This window comes from Lampris incognitus, chromosome 4 (genome assembly GCF_029633865.1).
Source record: "Lampris incognitus isolate fLamInc1 chromosome 4, fLamInc1.hap2, whole genome shotgun sequence".
Taxonomy (NCBI): domain Eukaryota; kingdom Metazoa; phylum Chordata; class Actinopteri; order Lampriformes; family Lampridae; genus Lampris; species Lampris incognitus.
This window is the reverse complement of record NC_079214.1, coordinates 56006688-56026284: the sequence shown is the minus strand read 5'-3', so window position 1 is coordinate 56026284 and position 19597 is coordinate 56006688. Positions and strand designations below refer to the sequence as shown.

The 19597-nt window shown below is 43.0% G+C and overlaps 2 protein-coding genes across 5 annotated transcripts in view; one reads left to right on the top strand and one right to left on the bottom strand.

Annotated features, from left to right (window-relative positions):
- Positions 1–6824: 6824 nt before the first annotated feature.
- Positions 6825–16021, top strand: dhdh.2 (dihydrodiol dehydrogenase, tandem duplicate 2). Its single transcript, XM_056278292.1, has 7 exons — positions 6825–6938; positions 9532–9643; positions 10720–10883; positions 12113–12365; positions 14684–14808; positions 15350–15500; positions 15866–16021. Exons 1-7 carry the CDS (start codon positions 6849–6851, stop codon positions 15973–15975), a joined length of 1005 nt encoding a protein of 334 aa, XP_056134267.1. The 5' UTR covers positions 6825–6848; the 3' UTR covers positions 15976–16021.
- A 622-nt stretch (positions 16022–16643) lies between these two features.
- The window catches only part of pkma (pyruvate kinase M1/2a), a 28917-nt gene continuing 25963 nt past the window's right edge, over positions 16644–19597 (bottom strand). For 2 of the 4 annotated variants that reach the window (XM_056278289.1, XM_056278290.1), the window contains exons 10-11: positions 18267–18448; positions 16644–18043 (exon numbers count right to left, since the gene is read on the bottom strand). In XM_056278289.1, coding sequence (XP_056134264.1) covers positions 17937–18043; positions 18267–18448 — 289 coding nt within the window. In that variant the 3' untranslated portion in view covers positions 16644–17936. Of the gene's footprint in view, positions 18044–18266; positions 18449–19597 lie in introns of those variants that run through there. The other 2 variants (XR_008810148.1, XM_056278291.1) reach the window with 2 other exon arrangements.

Genomic DNA, 19597 nt, shown 5'->3' with positions numbered 1-19597 from the left:
CAAACAGATTAATCTTTGGAGTGCAAAAATAGGTTGCACCGCCTACTTTTCAAGGTTAGTACAGAGAAAGGCCTTTGTGAGTAAGCAAATAGGATGTCTCATTTAGCCCGGCTGATCTCAAGCTCTTGGGCGTACATGACCCCGAACTGAACAATGTTGAATTGTTTTGAAACAGTGCACAAGTGTATGAGGATTCTGCAAAACAATGATTCAAGTTTTGTCCTATTTCACCATACTTGGACTAATAAGATATTCATCCATCCATCCATCCATCCATCCATCCATCCATCCATCCATCCATACATCCATCCATCCATCCATCCAGTATCCAAACCACTTATCCTGTTCTCAGGGTCACGGGATGCTGGAGCCTATCCCAGCAGTCATTGGGCGACAGGTGGGGAGACACCCTGAACAGGCCGCCAGGCCATCACAGGGCCCGCCCACACACACACACACACACACACACACACACACACACACACACACACACACACACACACACACATCTAGGGTCAATTTAGTATGACCAATTCACCTGACCTACATGTCTTTGGACTGATGGAGGAAACCGGAGCACCTGGAGGAAACTCACACAGATATGGGGAGAACATGCAAACTCCACACAGAGGAGCTCGAACCCAGGACCTTCTTGCTGCAAGGCAACCACGCTAATCACTGCATCACCATGCTGCCCTAATAAGATATTAATTTCAAAGGAAAAACAATTAAACAGTTTAATTTTTTTCAATTGCCTTCTGTCCCACAGCGACCATTTAACTTAACCCTCCGGTTATGTTAGGGAACCCATTTTCATTTTTCGATATTAATGAATAATTGTAATGTGATACGTCTTTCAGTACAATACGTTCTCTGCTTGCCTTAAGTAGCAATAGAAATGTTGGACCCCCCCCCCCGAAAAAAACCTCATAGTGAGCATACACAAACTCAGACTAATGTCTTTATACCAAGCTAACATTTAGGTCATTTTGACAAGGTTGTGATAATTGAGGCTGAAAAGTGGCATGAAGCAGGGGAAAGATTAGGCCCAAACTAGTTGGATCTTTGCGAAGAGACACAGTAGGTTATTTGTTCCTTGCTCAGTATTTCCTCCCTTATCCAAAGGAGTTGAATCAAGTGCAACTGGACTTGATATATATATATATACACTACCGTTCAAAAGTTTGGGATCACCCAAACAATTTTGTGTTTTCCATGAAAAGTCACACTTATTCACCACCATATGTTGTGAAATGAATAGAAAATAGAGTCAAGACATTGACAAGGTTAGAAATAATGATTTGTATTTGAAATAAGATTTTTTTTACATCAAACTTTGCTTTCGTCAAAGAATCCTCCATTTGCAGCAATTACAGCATTGCAGACCTTTGGCATTCTAGCTGTTAATTTGTTGAGGTAATCTGGAGAAATTGCACCCCACGCTTCCAGAAGCAGCTCCCACAAGTTGGATTGGTTGGATGGGCACTTCTTTGAGCAGATTGAGTTTCTGGAGCATCACATTTGTGGGGTCAATTAAACGCTCAAAATGGCCAGAAAAAGAGAACTTTCATCTGAAACTCGACAGTCTATTCTTGTTCTTAGAAATGAAGGCTATTCCATGCGAGAAATTGCTAAGAAATTGAAGATTTCCTACACCGGTGTGTACTACTCCCTTCAGAGGACAGCACAAACAGGCTCTAACAGGTACTATTTAATGAAGATGCCAGTTGGGGACCTGTGAGGCGTCTGTTTCTCAAACTAGAGACTCTAATGTACTTATCTTCTTGCTCAGTTGTGCAACGCGGCCTCCCACTTCTTTTTCTACTCTGGTTAGAGCCTGTTTGTGCTGTCCTCTGAAGGGAGTAGTACACACCGGTGTAGGAAATCTTCAATTTCTTAGCAATTTCTCGCATGGAATAGCCTTCATTTCTAAGAACAAGAATAGACTGTCGAGTTTCAGATGAAAGTTCTCTTTTTCTGGCCATTTTGAGCGTTTAATTGACCCCACAAATGTGATGCTCCAGAAACTCAATCTGCTCAAAGAAGTGCCCATCCAACCAATCCAACTTGTGGGAGCTGCTTCTGGAAGCGTGGGGTGCAATTTCTCCAGATTACCTCAACAAATTAACAGCTAGAATGCCAAAGGTCTGCAATGCTGTAATTGCTGCAAATGGAGGATTCTTTGACGAAAGCAAAGTTTGATGTAAAAAAAATCTTATTTCAAATACAAATCATTATTTCTAACCTTGTCAATGTCTTGACTCTATTTTCTATTCATTTCACAACATATGGTGGTGAATAAGTGTGACTTTTCATGGAAAACACAAAATTGTTTGGGTGATCCCAAACTTTTGAACGGTAGTGTATATATATATATATATATATATATATATATATATATATATATATAAAGTCCAGTTGCACTTGATGCAACTCATGTACCAAGTCCAGTTGCACTTGATTCAACTCCTTTGGCTAACCATGACCTGGATGAATAAGAACATTCACAGATATTTTCCCCCCTGATTCTTCTTCTTATATACATACACTTGCATGCGAAATTGCAGCTTGTAGCTTGGAAAAACAATGGTAACACCTCAAACTCAAAAGAGAAAGCACCTTCAGATAACCCCATCTGCTGCAGCCGTGCAGCTCAGGAGAATCTGGGAGGCCCATCCTGCCCCACCATGGCCTGCTTCTCTCCAGGTGAATCTAGGAGGCCCATCCTGCCCCACCATGGCCTGCTTCTCTCCAGGTGAATCTGGGAGGCCCATCCTGCCCCACCATGGCCTGCTTCTCTCCAGGTGAATCTAGGAGGCCCATCCTGCCCCACCATGGCCTGCTTCTCTCCAGGAGAATCTGGGAGGCCCATCCTGCCCCACCATGGCCTGCTTCTCTCCAGGTGAATCTGGGAGGCCCATCCTGCCCCACCATGGCCTGCTTCTCTCCAGGTGAATCTGGGAGGCCCATCTTGCCCCACCATTGCCTGCTTCTCTTCAGGAGAATCTGGGAGGCCCATCCTGCCCCACCATGGCCTGCTTCTCTGCAGGAGAATCTGGGAGGCCCATCCTGTCCCACCATGGCCTGCTTCTCTCCAGGGGAATCTGGGAGGCCCATCCTGCCCCACCATGGCCTGCTTCTCTCCAGGCTGAAGAAGAGGAGGCGATACCCCACTTGGCCCTAACCTCTGTTTAGTGTGCCACCGTGTAGGGAAGTTTTTTGGTTTTTTAACATTAATCTATTTTGTTGGTCAAATTAAGCTTTTCACATTCCTTTTTGATCTTTTGTTAACGTAAATACCAAAGTATTTTACCACAGTTTTAACAGGTATTTCATAAATGACGGTTTGTGCACATCGTGTAGGGAAGGGTGTCCCGTTTCTTTTGGGGATCGAGGGGTAGCGGTCATGCAGCCCTCCAAATGGAGCGATCGAAGTACATTCCCAGAATGCTTTGCAAACCGAGGCAGTGTAACATGGAACATGGCTAGTGGTGCGGGGAAAGAAGCCCATACAAATGTGTATATCTTCATGCAAACTTTTTAAAAATCCGTCGGAATATCTTAGTTTAATGTAGAGGCAAACGAATATGTAATTGGATCGTTATAACAAGTATTTCGGGGGGGGGGTCGCTTTTCATGATGTCAGTAGAACTTTGTGTAAATGACGATTTGTTCATGTCCCGTGTACGAGCTTGAAAACCGATCCAGCAGCAAATGTTCTGTATTTCCCCACTCATCTGATAGCATTGCAGCTCACGGTCACACTTTATTTGAAGGGATGTTCATATGACTGACATGACACCTGTCATTACCATGACATGACACCTGTCATGAACATAGTGTCTTTATGGCTGTTTATGGCTGTTGCCATTAACAAACAAACAACAAATCTTACTTTATTCAGACACAAAGCTAGATCCATGTTAAAGACAACAACAAAGAAATGCAACACAAGACAAGAACACAAAAATATAGCTAAAAACAGCAGCTCACAAGTCCACAATGAGTAAAAGCTATACAGACATTTGTTCCAATGTTTCCAGAAACAAGAGGAGTACCTGGTGTCACTTTGTGTAGGCTCCGTTAACCGCATTATAATTACATTCTTAGAATCAATTAATCGACACACAAATGTGTACATAAAATTCCTCAACACAGCCTGAAAAGTGGGAACATCACTCGTCACAAACACGTGACTTGCACTTGTCCATCTTGGAAGCTTGAGCAAGATTCTGAATGCATCATTATATATATATGCTACCAGCAGCTTTTTCATTTTTTCTTGGCTATAAGTGCACCACAAGTGGGCTGTATAGAGTGGAGTACAGTAGGCCCTAAAAAGAGCAGTTTTAACCTCATCTGTACACATATGAAATTTGCGTGCCAGCATATTGGCTTGTGCATTCAGTTTGCAACACTGGCCCTGCACATCCTCGTCGTCACATAGATCATTCCTGATGATGTGACCCAGATATCTCATTTTGTTCACCACATTTAGTGCTTGGTCTGCCAAGAAGAATGAGGGAACATTTTGCTTCTTATCCTCCTTGGTTTTAGCGATCATGACAACACTCTTTTTAGAGTTAAATTTAATGTCATGCTGCACACCATAACATGACAGCAGTTGCTGTAAGCCAGCACTATAAGGAGACAGTATGACTAAGTCATCAGTGTACATCAGATGGTTAATAAAGTGTCATTAAGTGTCATTCGGTCAATTATGTCATTTTTAATGCAACGTTGACATTGTTTGAGGCTGTTTTCGAGCTGCAGATATGCAAAATATCGCAAATCGAGCAGCTCGGTCCTACTCAGGTTGCTACAGCAAATTCAAATAATATCAACTTTCCCTTAAAAAAATTATATAATTGACCGAATGACACTTAATGACAACAGTCATAAACATTCATAAAGATTACTTCATGTTGTGTGACCCTCAGGAGAAATATCTGTGGGCAGGACTACACTGAAATAGCTGATGTGTGCTTCCTGGCTATCAATCTGTCCTGTTCTGTCCTGTTAAGTTGGTCAGACTTGTCACTGTAATAGCTGATAATGGTAGCAAGCAACAGGCTTTAATACGAAATGTATAGCTTTACAATATTTTAAGCATGTCCTGAGCAAACCAGGCAGCCAATGAAATTCTGAGTATCAGACATAACGATGATGGTGATGATGTAACGAGTGGCGTCCCATTTCCTAGGTCAATATTTCAAACCCTGTATCTCCGCTCTGAAGGGTCACTACCCAGTAGAGGGCACTCCAAAACTAGGGTGGGGTAGGGGGGGGGGTTGGTGGGCTTTCATGCTTTCGTTTGCTACTAATACGCTGTGAAGTCCTCTCCATCCTCTGCTGTCTACACATCTAAAGACTCTCTATCTATCTCTCTCTCACGCCCAAACACACACAGAGCTCTTTCATTGTTATTCTTCAAACAGAATTTATTTTCCATATTTCATCATTCAGAATAATGTTTGTGATTCACGTTTCATTTCCATCAAAGACATGTGAGCGGACTAATTTGTTTCAAAGAGCTGTTTTTCTCCTTTTCTTGTAAGCCTATGAAAACAATTACAAATAATTCATAGAGATAAACCACATGGGCCACTACTGGCCTATGTGGTTTATTATGCTGAGACATAAACGCAAACAACAGCTGACTCCTCTCATGCTTAACGATGGGCCAACATTAAAACAATCAATAGTTTAACACAAGGACATCTTGTTTCTTTTTTTTTTCTTTTTTTTTTACATATAAATATGATATTTCCCCCTGCCTCCCCCATATTTCACATTTCCGCCATATATATTTCAAAAACTATACCCTTTTTTTGCCTGAAAATGATTGGTATTTTCAAAGTTTATCAGGAATTAGCAACAGTTTGCATAAATAAATATATAGTTTGTAGCTCTGGCGGGCCAGGGGGGGTACTGATCAACTGGTATTGATCAACTGGTATTGATCAACTGGTATTGAGCAAATCTTAACACAAATTGAATTCCTCACTTATATGACTAACTGGCTGGAAGTTTTACCTGATCTCAGGACCATCTGTGGTGTACGAGACAGAGCTGTCTGTCTGTCTGTCTGTCTGTCTCTCCCTCATCCACACATTTTTTTTTGGTTTTGGTTTTCTGTGCATCACTTTAGTGCTTGTATCTGGAGGACATCCTGCTGCTCCTCACTTACAGAAGTTACAAAGAAATTTAAAAGTAATAATGAATTTGTTCTGTTCTCAGTAGATGGGTCTTTGAGGATGATTTAGGCCATGTCCATGTGGTGACTGCTGGCGAGAAGAAATGATAGGAGACACCCTAAAGTGTAACTGTTGTACGCAATATAAAAGTCCCAGACTAAACCCGTCAAAGCAATATCTTACGCTACGTTTGGAGATGACGCCTTGCAAAATAAGTGCATGAGGTCGGTGCCCAAAGTTTAATATGTAATTTATCCTGGGCCTCTGCAATCTGCGGCCCCGTTTGCATCAGCAGCACCCCCCCACACACACCCCACACCCACCCCTGCACCCTCGGAAATCCCGCCCCGGGTCTATAGTTAACCGGTCATTCGTTGTATTAAACCGCTGCAACGTCCCATCCTGCCTACAGAATTACGCATGCGCGAATTAGTGTTAGATACGGGTTTGGGTTGCCATTATATACTGTACGACATAACATTTCTACAAAATGGTACAAATCGAAAGAACGGAAACTTTTTCTGGGCAGTTGTTGAGAATAATAAAAAAAAACGTTATGAGGCGAGCGTTAATAAGACTATTATACTCTATCGCCCCCTCCTGGCTGGTCATTACCACTGACGCTGTCGTTCGCCAGTTTACTTTTCCAACATGGCAACCAGGTGGGGAATATGCAGCGCTGGGAAAATCAGTAATGATTTTACAGTGGCCCTGAGAACGCTTCCTCCCGGAGATCACCAGGTATAACTAATGTCAGTTGTGTACAAACAAGGTTTAATTCCTCCGCTGTATTGCCATTCCTGCTGTGCGCCGCCTCGGCGTCACTCATCTCCGTGCGAGCAACGCTTCTAGCGCAACATGCCTGGTGTTACACCCAAATATGTGACCGTCGAAAATTGGGACCACCGTTATAACCTGTGTGGAGGTGGGGGAAACCTCCAAGTCCTCTCTCGCCGTCTGGTTAAGTTCAGGTATTGGTTCGAAGTGGTTATGGTGGTTATCACAATTTTCGAAGGTCGCAGATTTTGCTACAACACCGGGCAGCTTCTGCCAAATGTATGGCGGGCCGTTTTTTATCATTCATTCAAGGCACTAGTTTAAAAAAAAATTAGACGCTAGTACTTATTTTTTTAAACGCCAGTCACGTTTTTTATTGTTAAGTTCGGGTATTGGTTTGGTGTGATTATGGTCTGGTAATGGCCCGTCACAATTTTCGACGGTCGCAGATTTTGCTACAACACCGGCAACGTCTGCCAAATGTATGGCGGGCCGTTTCTATCATCTATTCATAGTAAGGCACTAGTCTAAAAAAATAAACACTAGTACTTAGTTTTTTTAAACATTAGTCACGTGTAAAGCCACTAGTGGCTGAAAATTACATACTAGATCTGTTAGACAAAGCTCTCGTTAATCTGATGACTAGACACTTTTCTCTTTCAATAAAAACTAGCTCTGTTATTTTAGTTGCTGGCACTCAATTTAAAGACACTAGTCACTATAATAGTCTTACTAGAAAAACACCAAGCTGCTTATCAGTTGAACCTTTTCACTCATTACTAGTCGCTATTTAAATAGCACTAGTTGTTAATCCATTTCTACTAGTCATTTTACATTGGTTACCAGTAACTATTCATCAGTGACTGGTTGCTATTCTGGTTTTCACTCGTCACAGTTACATTGTTACCAGTTGCTGTTCAGTATTGACGAGTAGCTTTTTAATGAGATCTAGTTTCTAGTCCCAGTAAAGACATCAACATATATGTTTTTACTTGACATATTTTTTAACACTAGGGAATTAATATGACTTGTCACAACCAGGTGCTTGATATCAAGATTTCAGATTTAGCTAGTCAAAATGAAAAAGTTGATAATATCAGACTGAATAGCAACTAACCACTTTTGAAAAACTAGTAGACTTTATTAAAAACCAACTAGTAACAGTTGTACATTAACTAGTAAAATGTATTTTCAGAACTAGCATCTTTTTTCCCAATTAGTAATTTTACAATAGTGACAAGTGACAGCTAGAATAGCAACTAGTATTTATACAAATGAATACTGTAGTGTTTAATTTTTAGTGACAAGTGTCTTATCACCTCGGCCATCTCTTTATAGCGGGCTGCATTTAGCTGGTGGACTATGGACGGTTTTGTCACGAGGGGAGCAGGAATTGAGGACTCAAATGCAGACGCAGGAAAAAACCTTTTGTTGGGAAACAAAAGGTTTACTGGTAGGAAACACGAGGGCATCAGGGAAACACGCGACAAGAATATAGTACAGACATGATAACATGGTGGTGACATGGTGCAGACGTGGTAACATGGTGCAGATGTGGTGACATGGTACAGATGCGGTAACATGGTACAGATGTGGTGACATGCTGGTGACATGGTACAGATGTGGGGACATGGTGGTGACATGGTACAGACGTGGTAACATGGTACAGACGTGGGGACATGGTACAGACATGGTGACATGGTACAGACGTGGTAACATGGTACAGATGTGGTGACATGCTGGTGACATGGTACAGATGTAGGGACATGGTGGTGACATGGTACAGACGTGGTAACATGGTACAGACGTGGGGACATGGTGGTGGCATGGTCAGATGTGGTAACATAGTACAGACGTGGGGACATGGTACAGACATGGTAACATGGTAGTGACATAGTACAGACGTGGTGACATGGTACTGGTGCTTTTTAAATTAGTCACTGGTAAATAAAATAAAATAACTAGGTTTTATTGAAGTGTTATCAGTAAAAGAGAAAAGTGACTAGTCATAGTCTAATTAGTAACTAGTGCTTATTCTAACAGAACTAGTATTTGATTTTAGCTACTAGTGATTTTACAGTAGCGACTAGAGTTTAAAAAACACTAATGTTTAATTTGTAGTGACTAGTGACATACAAATGTCTTTCTCAAATGAAATTACAGGGCGATGTGTTTGTGTCGCCTAATTTCAATTTACATGTAATGAGTTAAAATACGAGAGCATCAGTTGTAAAGTGATTATGTCGTTACAAGGGACCGCCCCAGGGGATTACTGTAAAATATTAAATGGGTATTTTATGGTGTTTCACAACTGCAGTAATTCTCTCAGTCACAAGAATTATGGTAATGTAGTCAGCAAATGTTATGGATAACAGTCAGTATTCACTCTGGGTGTGTGTGTGTGTGTGTGTGTGTGTGTGTGTGTGTGTGTGTGTGTGTGTGTGTGTGTGTGTGTGTGTGTAATTGGGAAAATGATCAGCAATTGCTCTTTGACCTGTAGGCATTTCAGTAAGGTGGGACCAAATTAATTTTCTAATCACTGAAACTGTGTTCACAGATTGTGGCTGTGGCAGCTCGGAAGTTACAGGACGCACAAGCCTTTGCTAAAAAGCACAACATTCCTCGAGCATATGGCGGCTACGACGAGCTGTCCAGAGACCCGGATGTAGGTCAGTGCCGATCGAACCTAGGTTTGGTGGATCTTCCTCAGAGTGCCAGATACGTGGGTTTCACTGCATTAGAACAATACGCTTTGTGGCAAATAGGACTCCACCAACAGAAGAGGATGCTTATAAATCCAGAGGTGTAGAAACCAGGTCCAGAAAGTAAATGTCCACACCGTGTATTTGCGCCAACCATGTTACTAAACCAGCTGATTTCATTAGCTAGTTTTCCCTACCTAGTCGAGGAGTGGCGTTGACTAGAATCTGCTGGTGTAGGGCATGAGTGGAGCAAATACATGGTTTGGACTTTTACTTTCTGGACCTGGTTTTTTACACCTCTGTATAAATCAAAATAGTTTAAACTTACTGCCACTTGTCTTGTCCTGCTCGATAAACCCCACCCATCATATGTGTATGAATTTGGGTGGCAGCTCGGCCTGACCGTCACAGCCGGGAGGCGAACTCGGATTTCCCGCACCGCGGGCAACGACGTTAACCAGTCGACTAAAAGGTCCGACCCAGTTAGTAATCAAATAAACTAAAGCAAACAAAAGAAACTAAGGCAAAACAGCAGCAGGTGAACCACCTCTAGCAGGGGACCTTGACACCAGGAAATACTCCTGATAACCAGCACCACAGTGGCAGCAAACACCAGGGGTTCCACGCTAGAAGTTCAGGAACTGCAGCACCAACTACCTGACACGTCAGAGGCCGAGGCAGAGAGAAGGCACAAAAAAAGGACTGCACAGGTGGTCACAGGTGGCTTAAGATAACCTGGCCCTGATGAGGAGATTGGCTGAGAGAGGAGTCAGGCCTGGAGCTGCCTTCACAACCACTCAACCTACCAGTGAAGCATTCCCCACCACATATATATATATGAATATCAATGAACATATTGTTTAATAATTTTTGTAGATAGTCCAAACAATCTCCCAATTACTGAAAAAAATGCACCTCATTTCTGTTTTTATATTCCTTGAGGTATTTATAGTGTAAGAATGAGATCTGACGACTTATGATGATTTTGTAGAATTGATCGCAGTATATCATTTTCCTGCATGTTTCTCCATCTCTCTCTGCAGAGGTGGTGTATGTCGGGGTCATCCACCCCTACCATATAAGTGCGAGTTTGCTCTTCATGAACGCCAAGAAAAACGTGCTGTGTGAGAAGCCCATGGCCATGAACTCCAGAGAGGTGAAGGAGATGGTGGCCGCCGCCAAGACAAACAACATCTTTTTCATGGAGGTATGGACTGCACTAACTTGATTAATTTTACTCGTTCCCTTGCCAGCTCTTCTCACATAACCACGCGAGAGCAGCAACCATAGTGTCAGGGTACTGAGAGCTGCACGCTGCTGGCTGCCTCACAAGGTATTTTACTGCAAGGCTCATTTCATGTCACACTGAGTCAGACTGTCAGCTCAAAGTTAATTGCGTCAAATAAACTCAAAGACGAACTAGCAACATGCAGGTTAAGGGTTGCCATGTGGTATTCAGAAAATACTTTGGTTGACTGCAGCCACGATCCCAATCGCACAAGAATGAATGACAGTTGCTTTACACAATTACCTGATCCAGAATTAGGAGAAAGCCTTGTCTCTTAAACGTTGGGTCAGGACCCTGAATGGATCACTCAACTACTTTTGCAGGTAGGCACATGACAAAAATAGTAATGTGTTTTAATGAGCGGGTCCAAAGACAAGAGAGCCACTTGACTTTTGAGTCCGGGTGTGGGATTTTGCCTTGCTGATAAGGCCGGTGAAATTGTCCACCAGTCTTTGAGACAATTTACACAAGTCACTTTAAACTGACTATTAACTTCAGAATTCAATTAAACATTTATATTATAAGATGGCGCAGTGGTTAGCGTGGTTGCCTCATAGCAAGAAGGTCCTGGGTTCGAGTCCTGGGGTAGTCCAAGCGTGGGGGTCATCCTAGGTCGTCCTCTGAGTGGAGTTTGCATGTTCTCCCCGTGGCTGTGTGGCTTTCCTGCGGATGCTCCAGTGTCCCCTAACAGTCCAAAGACATGTGGGTCAGGTGAATCGGCCATACTAAATTGTCCCTAGGTGTGAATGTATGTGTGTGTGTGTGGGCACTGTGATAGTCTGGCAGCTGTCCAGAGTGTCTCCCCGTCTGCCGCCCAATGACTGCTGGGATAGGCTCCAGCATCCCCGCGACCCTGAGAGCAGGATAAGCGGTTTGGATAATGGATGGATTTATATTATGCTGTGCATCTATAAATAGCTCTTCTGTATTATGTGTGTTCATGGCAGTGGTACGAGAGCACTAGATGTTGTGAGGGTGTTATGGTCGTGACATTTATTTGTATGGGTTCCTTGTAATGGTGGAGATTTTGGAATTGTCTGAATCCCATTCTGCTGCTCCGCATAAATAAATCCATTCAGCTAACAGCGTCACCCGCATACCCAAAATACAATGAATATAATGAATGCTCCTTCTCGCTCACGCCTCAGGCCGTGTGGACCCGTTTTTTCCCGGCCTCTCTGGAGATCAAACGGCTGCTGGCCGAGGAGGAGGTGGGGGAGGTGAAGATGGTGAAGGCAGACTTCGGATTGAAGCTCATGCACGTACCCCGCGCAGTGCAGAAGGAGCTGGGCGGAGGTGCACTGCTGGATATCGGCATCTACTGCCTGCAGTTCATATGCATGGTGTACGGCGGCGAGAAGCCAGAGTCCATCCAAGCCACGGGGGTCTGCCTGGACACAGGTAATAATAATAAATAATAATGAATCAATCTTATATAGCGCTTTTCTAACACTCAAAGTGGCTTTACAATAAACGGGGTGAAACAAGACGCCGGCAGTACTCTCCCACTTAAACAGACACAAAAGGGCAAGAAAAACAAAAAACAGCAGCACTGCAGACGTTGATTTTCTGTAGGGGTTTCCTCCCGTAGCCTCTTCCTCCCCCGAGGTATCCACCAGGCAGTGGTACTATTTAACTCATAGCTGGGGGGCTGGTTCGTGGGCATCGGGGAATATCCACACACCGGTGGGCCTGCGTACCGCACGTCTAGGGGCCAGACCTCCTCCGAGTCCCTTGTAGTTCAGCCAGGGTCCGAGGTGTACCCAGTTACTGAGTGTCGCCACGAGGAGGCACTACATAGGGCTTGCTGAGAGACTTACGTGCTCGGCTCTCCTGTTCACATTTCTGCTAGCCAGCGGTGAAGGTTGAGGGTGAGACGTGACAGGCACAGAACACTACACCAACACACTAGACGCTTCACAACAACCCCACTTCTTACACAAGAGAGTCAGACACAGGGCTCACAGTGAGGGAGCTCAGCTCTGAAGCTATGAAACTATACTGCAGTGCCTATATTTCCATATCTAAATCTATATCTACAAGTATATCTACAGTGTATGTCTTTATTGGGGCGGCACGGTGGCGCAGTGGTTAGCGCGGTCGCCTCACAGCAAGAAGGTCCTGGGTTCGAGTCCCGGGGTCGTTGCTGTTCGTCCTCTGTTTTCCCCGTGTCCACATGGGTTTCCTCCGGGTGCTCCGGTTTCCTCCCACAGTCCAAAGACACGTAGGTCAGGTGAATCAGCCATACTAAATTATCCCTAGGTGTGAATGTGTGTGTGGGCCCTGTGATGGCCTGGCAGCCTGTCCAGGGTGTCTCCCCGCCTGCTGCCCAATGACTGCTGGGATAGGCTCCAGCATCCCCGTGACCCCGAGAGCAGGATCAGCGGCTTGGATAATGGGTGGATGTCTTTATTGCTCAGGTGTCACGTGACGTTATCGTGGCTGAACTCAACTGGATTAACCGGTGGAATCATCAGCCTCTGAGAAAAGATGAGGATAAATAAATGAAAACTCAGCCTAAACTATGAGGAAATGTCAGCTTCGATATAGTTTTCATCCTAATGTCTTCTTATCATCGACAAACACTTTTCACTGAGGTGTTTGTCAAGAAGTGTACATGCCGGTTTACCGCGCTGAGTTTGAGCATGCCTGGCTCGGTGGCCATTTCGAATCTCAAACGTAAAGTACATTTTCACTTTAGTCATCGTCTCATTTTCATCATGGAATCGGTGTCATGGGTGAATATTTTTGGTTTTATGTTAACACTGAAGCCGTTGATCATGTGCACCTCGCCACCCACCCTGCCCTCTGGACACCCGAAGACATCCGCACCTGAAGAGAAATGGCTTTAATCTCAGCGCCCTTCAAGCAAGATGTTAAAACTCTGAAGCAGCTAAATGCCTCAGATTAAATATGAGCCTTATCAACCTTACTATGGATTTATCTTGCCAATGTCAGTATGTTAAAAGAGAGAGAGAGAGAGAGAGAAAGAGAGAGAGAGAGAAAGGGCCGTAGCTCTTATAGCAGAATAAGAAATAAGCTTTGGTAACCGTCCAAGTTCCAGCGGTGAATTTTGGCTGTGCTAGTTTATAATAGTTTATAATGGGGATTCTACTGGCCTCTTTTACAGGTAAACCACCACTGAGACGTTATTCTTTTCTGAAAAGAAATATAAGTGGGTGTTGAGATTGTGTATAGGGACAGCAGCCACTGTGGCTTATTGACGAAACAAAGTTGTGGAGACTCTCCCGGCTCGCAGCGGTATCGGTCCTAAAAATTGTATAAAGATTGTTTAGCCAACAGCCAATTCTGCCTCACACAGCCCTTTCTGCAAAAGGCTCCTATAGGTGCGCCCACACTCCCTCCCTCCCTCCCTACCCATTTACTGATAATAACCACCTGAACCTGGTCACCTATATTGGGTTGTTTGTGGTCGCCGTCCCTGGTGGTACTTTGATTTTCATCTTCTTTTATCAAACTGGCTTACAGAGTACAACTTTAGACCAGCAAAAGTAATGCAACGCACATATTATTGTACCAGAGAAGATTCAGATACCAAGGCCTGCACAGAAATGGGTCATTTACAGCAGTCGGCAATAAAAGAAAAAAAAGGCCATTAAAATCTTGTATAGCATCTGTCTTAATTAAGTCGATGTCAAGCGCAGAATTGTATGACTGTACGTGTATTAAATGCGGCTCCTGTATGTGTGTTACTGTAGGGGTAGACGAGGCCATGGTTGTCACCCTCAAGTTTTCCCGAGGCAGAATGGCTGTGTTCACTTGCTCCATGGCTGTGCAGCTTCCCAATGACGCTGTGATAACTGGCACCAAGGGAACCATCAGGGTAGGTTGTTATAAAGGAGCTGCATAATCCACAGTGGGGGAAAAAAAAAATCTTTTGAAATACAACACCCTTGTGTGTGCCACACTCCCCTAAACCTCATTTTCTCCCCGACATGTTCATTATTTGAACATGCCATGGCAGACTTTGCAATATAAGTTGGGCAGTGTTGACAAGGTGAGTGGAGCTATTTGAGGAGTGAAGCCAATTTGGATGTGGGTGTTGTATGATTAACGGTAATAGCTGTGTTTCTTTGTCCATCTGAAAAGTATTGGATATTTCCAGGTGTCCAAAAATCATGGATATTGCACAGAATGTTTGGAGAAGTTAGAATATTATTGATCGGTAGTGCACATTTTATTACCAGCTGCAGACTCGGATATTTTTTGATTGTGGGGAATAATCTTCATCTTCAGATTTGCTTGCATGGTTTTGTTTCGTCATACTGAACAGCGACTAATTCCCCGTCAGGGAATTTCAGACCTGGGCAGTGCATTTTGTTTTGACATGGAGAACGTGTGGCTGTCCCGTGATGTGATTCTAGGTCCCTGCCCACATGTGGTCCCCCACATCTTTAGTGGTGAATGGGAAGGAGACTCAGTACCCAGTGCCAGAACCTCGCCTTCCCCTGAATTTCACGAACAGCACCGGATTGCGTTATGAGGCAGAGGAGGTTCGACAGTGCCTGCTCAAAGGTAATGTGCAAAGGGCAATCAATACATGAGAGAAGTTTTTCTCTCATGTATTGAAAAGTTTTTCTTTTGTTTTTATATATATATATATATATATATATATATATATATATATATATATATATATATATATATATATATATCAAACATGGATTGAGTGTGATCACCTGGCTGTTCTTGGAAAACAGACCAAAGCGAATCATCTTGGCGCCTAAAAACAATGAATACGTCCATTATACCGTGTGAACCTGACTTGTAGTATCCTAATATCACCACAAGGTGGTAGCAGAACACCGGATATCATTACAACCTGTACAATCGTATTCGCTGACGTGTGTATCCAATGTGCCTTGTTTCCCCCCCTGTAGGGCTTAAGGAGAGCCCAGGTATGACCCATGCAGACTCTCTACTTCTTGCTGAGCTGGAAGACGAAGCTCGCAGTCAGGTGGGGGTGGTGTACAACCAGGACCTCCACTAACTTTTACATACACATCCTATTCAAGTTTAATAAAATGCTTCAGTCTCTGCAGAATAACGTTCTTTCTCCTGTCTTTAATACACCGTACAGTATGGTGCCAACAAGTGCAGGTTATTCTGTGAGGACGTATATCCATATGACAGTAGGGAGAAGTAAGTCCAAGCATTTACGGCTGATGACCACGCTATACGAGAAGCAGGTCAGGCCGGAATTTGGCCAGTTCAAATTCCAGAGATACCATGGTAGTTCTGCTTTGATAATTGTTTTTCATCAGGATCCCATGTGCGGCCGTCGTGCCATGGGACATGTCCCCCCCACCGCCCCCGGTTGTGCCGCTAACACCTTTTGCACCGCAGGCAGTGAAATGAAAAGTTTCCATTGTAACGAATGGATCAGTAAAGTATAATTTATGAGCTATAGCGAGGTAAAGTGCTAGACCCATAGTGTCTACATAATCTTCTTTCATTTGGGATATTAGCTTTCACCAGTAAAGTTTACAAAGCTTTCCTCCATTTGGGGATACTTAGAGAAGTCTTTTTTTTTGTTTGTTGGCAAGAGTAGGAGTTCTCCAAATAAAGCATTGAGCAAAAGTATTTAATATGATCGATAATCTTGAAATGGCGCTTAAATTAGATCACAATAATTGACAAGACATTTGTGAGACAATATAGGTGATCATCTCCTTTATTGATGGAAATCCAGTCATGTAGAACAGCTCAGTACACCAGATTTAAGCATTGGAATTACTTTTTAGATTTTTGAAAGCTCTTACATCCCAGCGTCACAATCAAAAGCAGGTGAACAATTATAATCTCAAACACATCTAAGTCACCGACACAGTAACAAGAGCAAGTGATAAAGAAGAACGGAGGGAAGGAAAACGTGACGTTAGATGTTCTATCCATCAGCCACTTGGGCTGAGAGGGATAGTGCTTCAGCTTTTTATCACAATCCCTCCTAGGTGCCCAAGACAGACCCGAAAAGTGCTTATTCATGTCAGTCAAACTTAAGTTAACCGCGTACGGTGGTTCTTAAGTGCCAACTAAAACACCATCAAAATACAAACAGATTTAAAAGGCTTTTTAGCGCCCCTCTCCACACAAAAAAATAGTAACAGAATTTCAAGGACCTAATGTGGACATCCAAAACTAACATTTCTCTCTAGTTACACAAAATATAATAAGTAATGGATGCCCAAGCCAAAAGAAAAAAATGTCACCTTTCACGACAGTCAAGTATAATACAGAATGTAACATTTTCTACAGTAGATTGGGAGTGCAGCACTTAAAGATGGACAAACACAGTCAAAGCCCGCAAATAGAATACCATTTATATAGACAGCACAACACGAGGATTGTCTGGGGGAGCGGTGAAGGCTGAAGCGGGACCCTAAGAGGAGCCCTTTGATTCAGAATGCCACTTTGTTCGTTTGAAAGACATATAAAGGAGTGTATTGAGGTTTTTTTTAAACAGTTACAATGTTGCAGGTGCTCTCTTAAGATCAGCCTGCCCTCCTCCCAGCTCTTCCCAGACAAGAGCCCCTATGCGTATGCACACAGGCCAGGTTGCAGAACTCATAAGCCTGGTTTTGTTAGGACTAGTATATTCGTTAAAGTGAATAAATACAGCAGTTTCTGGTCAGGGTGTAAAAAAAAAACCCCCAAACAAACAAAAATATAAAATCGAAGGAAGCCCTGGAGACTGGCTTTGTTGACAGAATCGAGGTGAGAGATTATATGAGCTGGAAATGTTTTGGATTCAGTCGCCACCATCAAACAACTCCTGGGACATGACAGTCGGTGTGTATGGTGTGTTTTAACATCTACATGACTATACTTTTTGGGCCTTCAGTCTATGAGCCAAAGTAGTGAAAAGAAAAAGGGCTGTGAAACTGGTGGTGGGAGGTACAAAGAATAGATGAATACATAAGGAAGAGATAAATGGTGGCCCTGCTGAAACATTTAGGCCACCAGGACCACACGCATGGTGTTAGTGTAGCCTGAACCTGGGCGCCAGCCGGTTAAAACGATGACGACGTCTCCCTCCTTGAAGAACCCACGGGCCTTGCCTTGAAAGTTGTAAAAGAAGAAAAAAAACAATTAAGACAGATTATTTCATAACTTTTGTTTTGGCAACTGTGTACTGGTGGTGACTCACTGTACTTCCTATTGTCATGTTGTGCAACTACACACACTGAAGTGTGGTTCTCTCATTCTGTGCTGCTCTAGATAAATGTCAAGTAATGCATGAAACATGAAAAGCAGAGTTGCTGATCAGGCATTAAGTCTCACCCATTTCCATTGCAAAGTTGACACGCAGGTCAACGTCCTCTGCCCACACGTCGTGGGCGGGCTTGTTGTAGAAGACGGGGAAGATGCCGCGGTACAGGTGAGCTTGGCGGGCTGTCTGGGCGTTACGGGTCACAGCGATGATGGGGGCGCGGGGCCTGTACCTGGAGATCAGGTGGGCGGACCTGCACATACACACAGAAACACATATGTCAGCTTTGATAATGTGTTCTATAATGACATTGGAGAAACCTCAGATAAGGGGAAATTCATAAATGCATAAATACTAGCATGACAATGATCTGATTAATAGGTTATGTTGAACTGGTAAGTGACATCCAGACAATTCTGAAGTTGAATATTAATTTGCAATCTGCAATATTAAGCGCTACAGGTTTATAACGGTACATAGTCCTTAATTATTCATTGATGGCCTTGATTTTATTTTTGCTCACGTTTGGCCAGATTCATACGTCCACTCAGTGGTCCCGATCAAACGACAGTATGAGAAACGTGTATTTTCAGTATGAGAAATATTGGATGATGTTTTTAGATCACAAAAAACAATCAGTCCAGAGACGCACACAGTGGCAGCCCGGTGGAAGAGAAAAACGGTGTGGAAATGATCAAAGTTGAAGAATCAAGAAGGAATTTTAACTTGTCTGGAGATACATGTCAGGATCCAAATTCTAATTTCTTATAGATTATAGGATTATTTATAGATTATTATTTATAGATTATTTATTATGGTGAGAGGCCTACTACAGTGTATGCGGGCTGCTATGCGTGTCTTGAGATTCGTTTGAGCATAATATTAATTTACAAATGCACTGAGCATGTTTGTATGCACACCCATATGTTGTTGTGGTACACAGGTAAATAAGAAAAAAAAGGTAACGTTAACCAGGTTCATCAAGAAAATTCTTCGGACTTGTTCTCAATTCAAATATGAGAACCATGAATAAGATATTTGTTAAGGATATGATACAAAACTGGATATTAAAAGGCATTTACTGCATCTAAACACACCGTTTTCACATTAAGTAGAGGGCTCAGTTTCCATGGCACTATTCCTTGAACAAAGGTACTTTTTATATGTATTTTTAGAAACTGCTGGAATATTACCCCACCTGGGGTATAACTCCAAAGACGGTGTGCACACAAACCCATGCATTGTTGATTCCTTTTGTTAAAAGCTTGCTATGAGTATGTCTCCACAATCTTCCCATGCACCATATTAATCTGACATCAATGTGCAAGCCAACCCATATTGTCACCCTGACGATCTTTCCCCTTCTAGAATCATCTGATGCATGTCACACATACAAACAGGC

Bases quoted from the DNA above. Each gene is read 5' to 3' on its own strand.
- dhdh.2 (XM_056278292.1), top strand. From the start codon at position 6,849: ATGGCAACCAGGTGGGGAATATGCAGCGCTGGGAAAATCAGTAATGAT. The intron at 14,809-15,349 runs GTAGGTTGTTAT...ATGTGATTCTAG, and splicing joins GCACCAAGGGAACCATCAGG to GTCCCTGCCCACATGTGGTC. The intron at 15,501-15,865 runs GTAATGTGCAAA...CCCCCCCTGTAG, and splicing joins TCGACAGTGCCTGCTCAAAG to GGCTTAAGGAGAGCCCAGGT.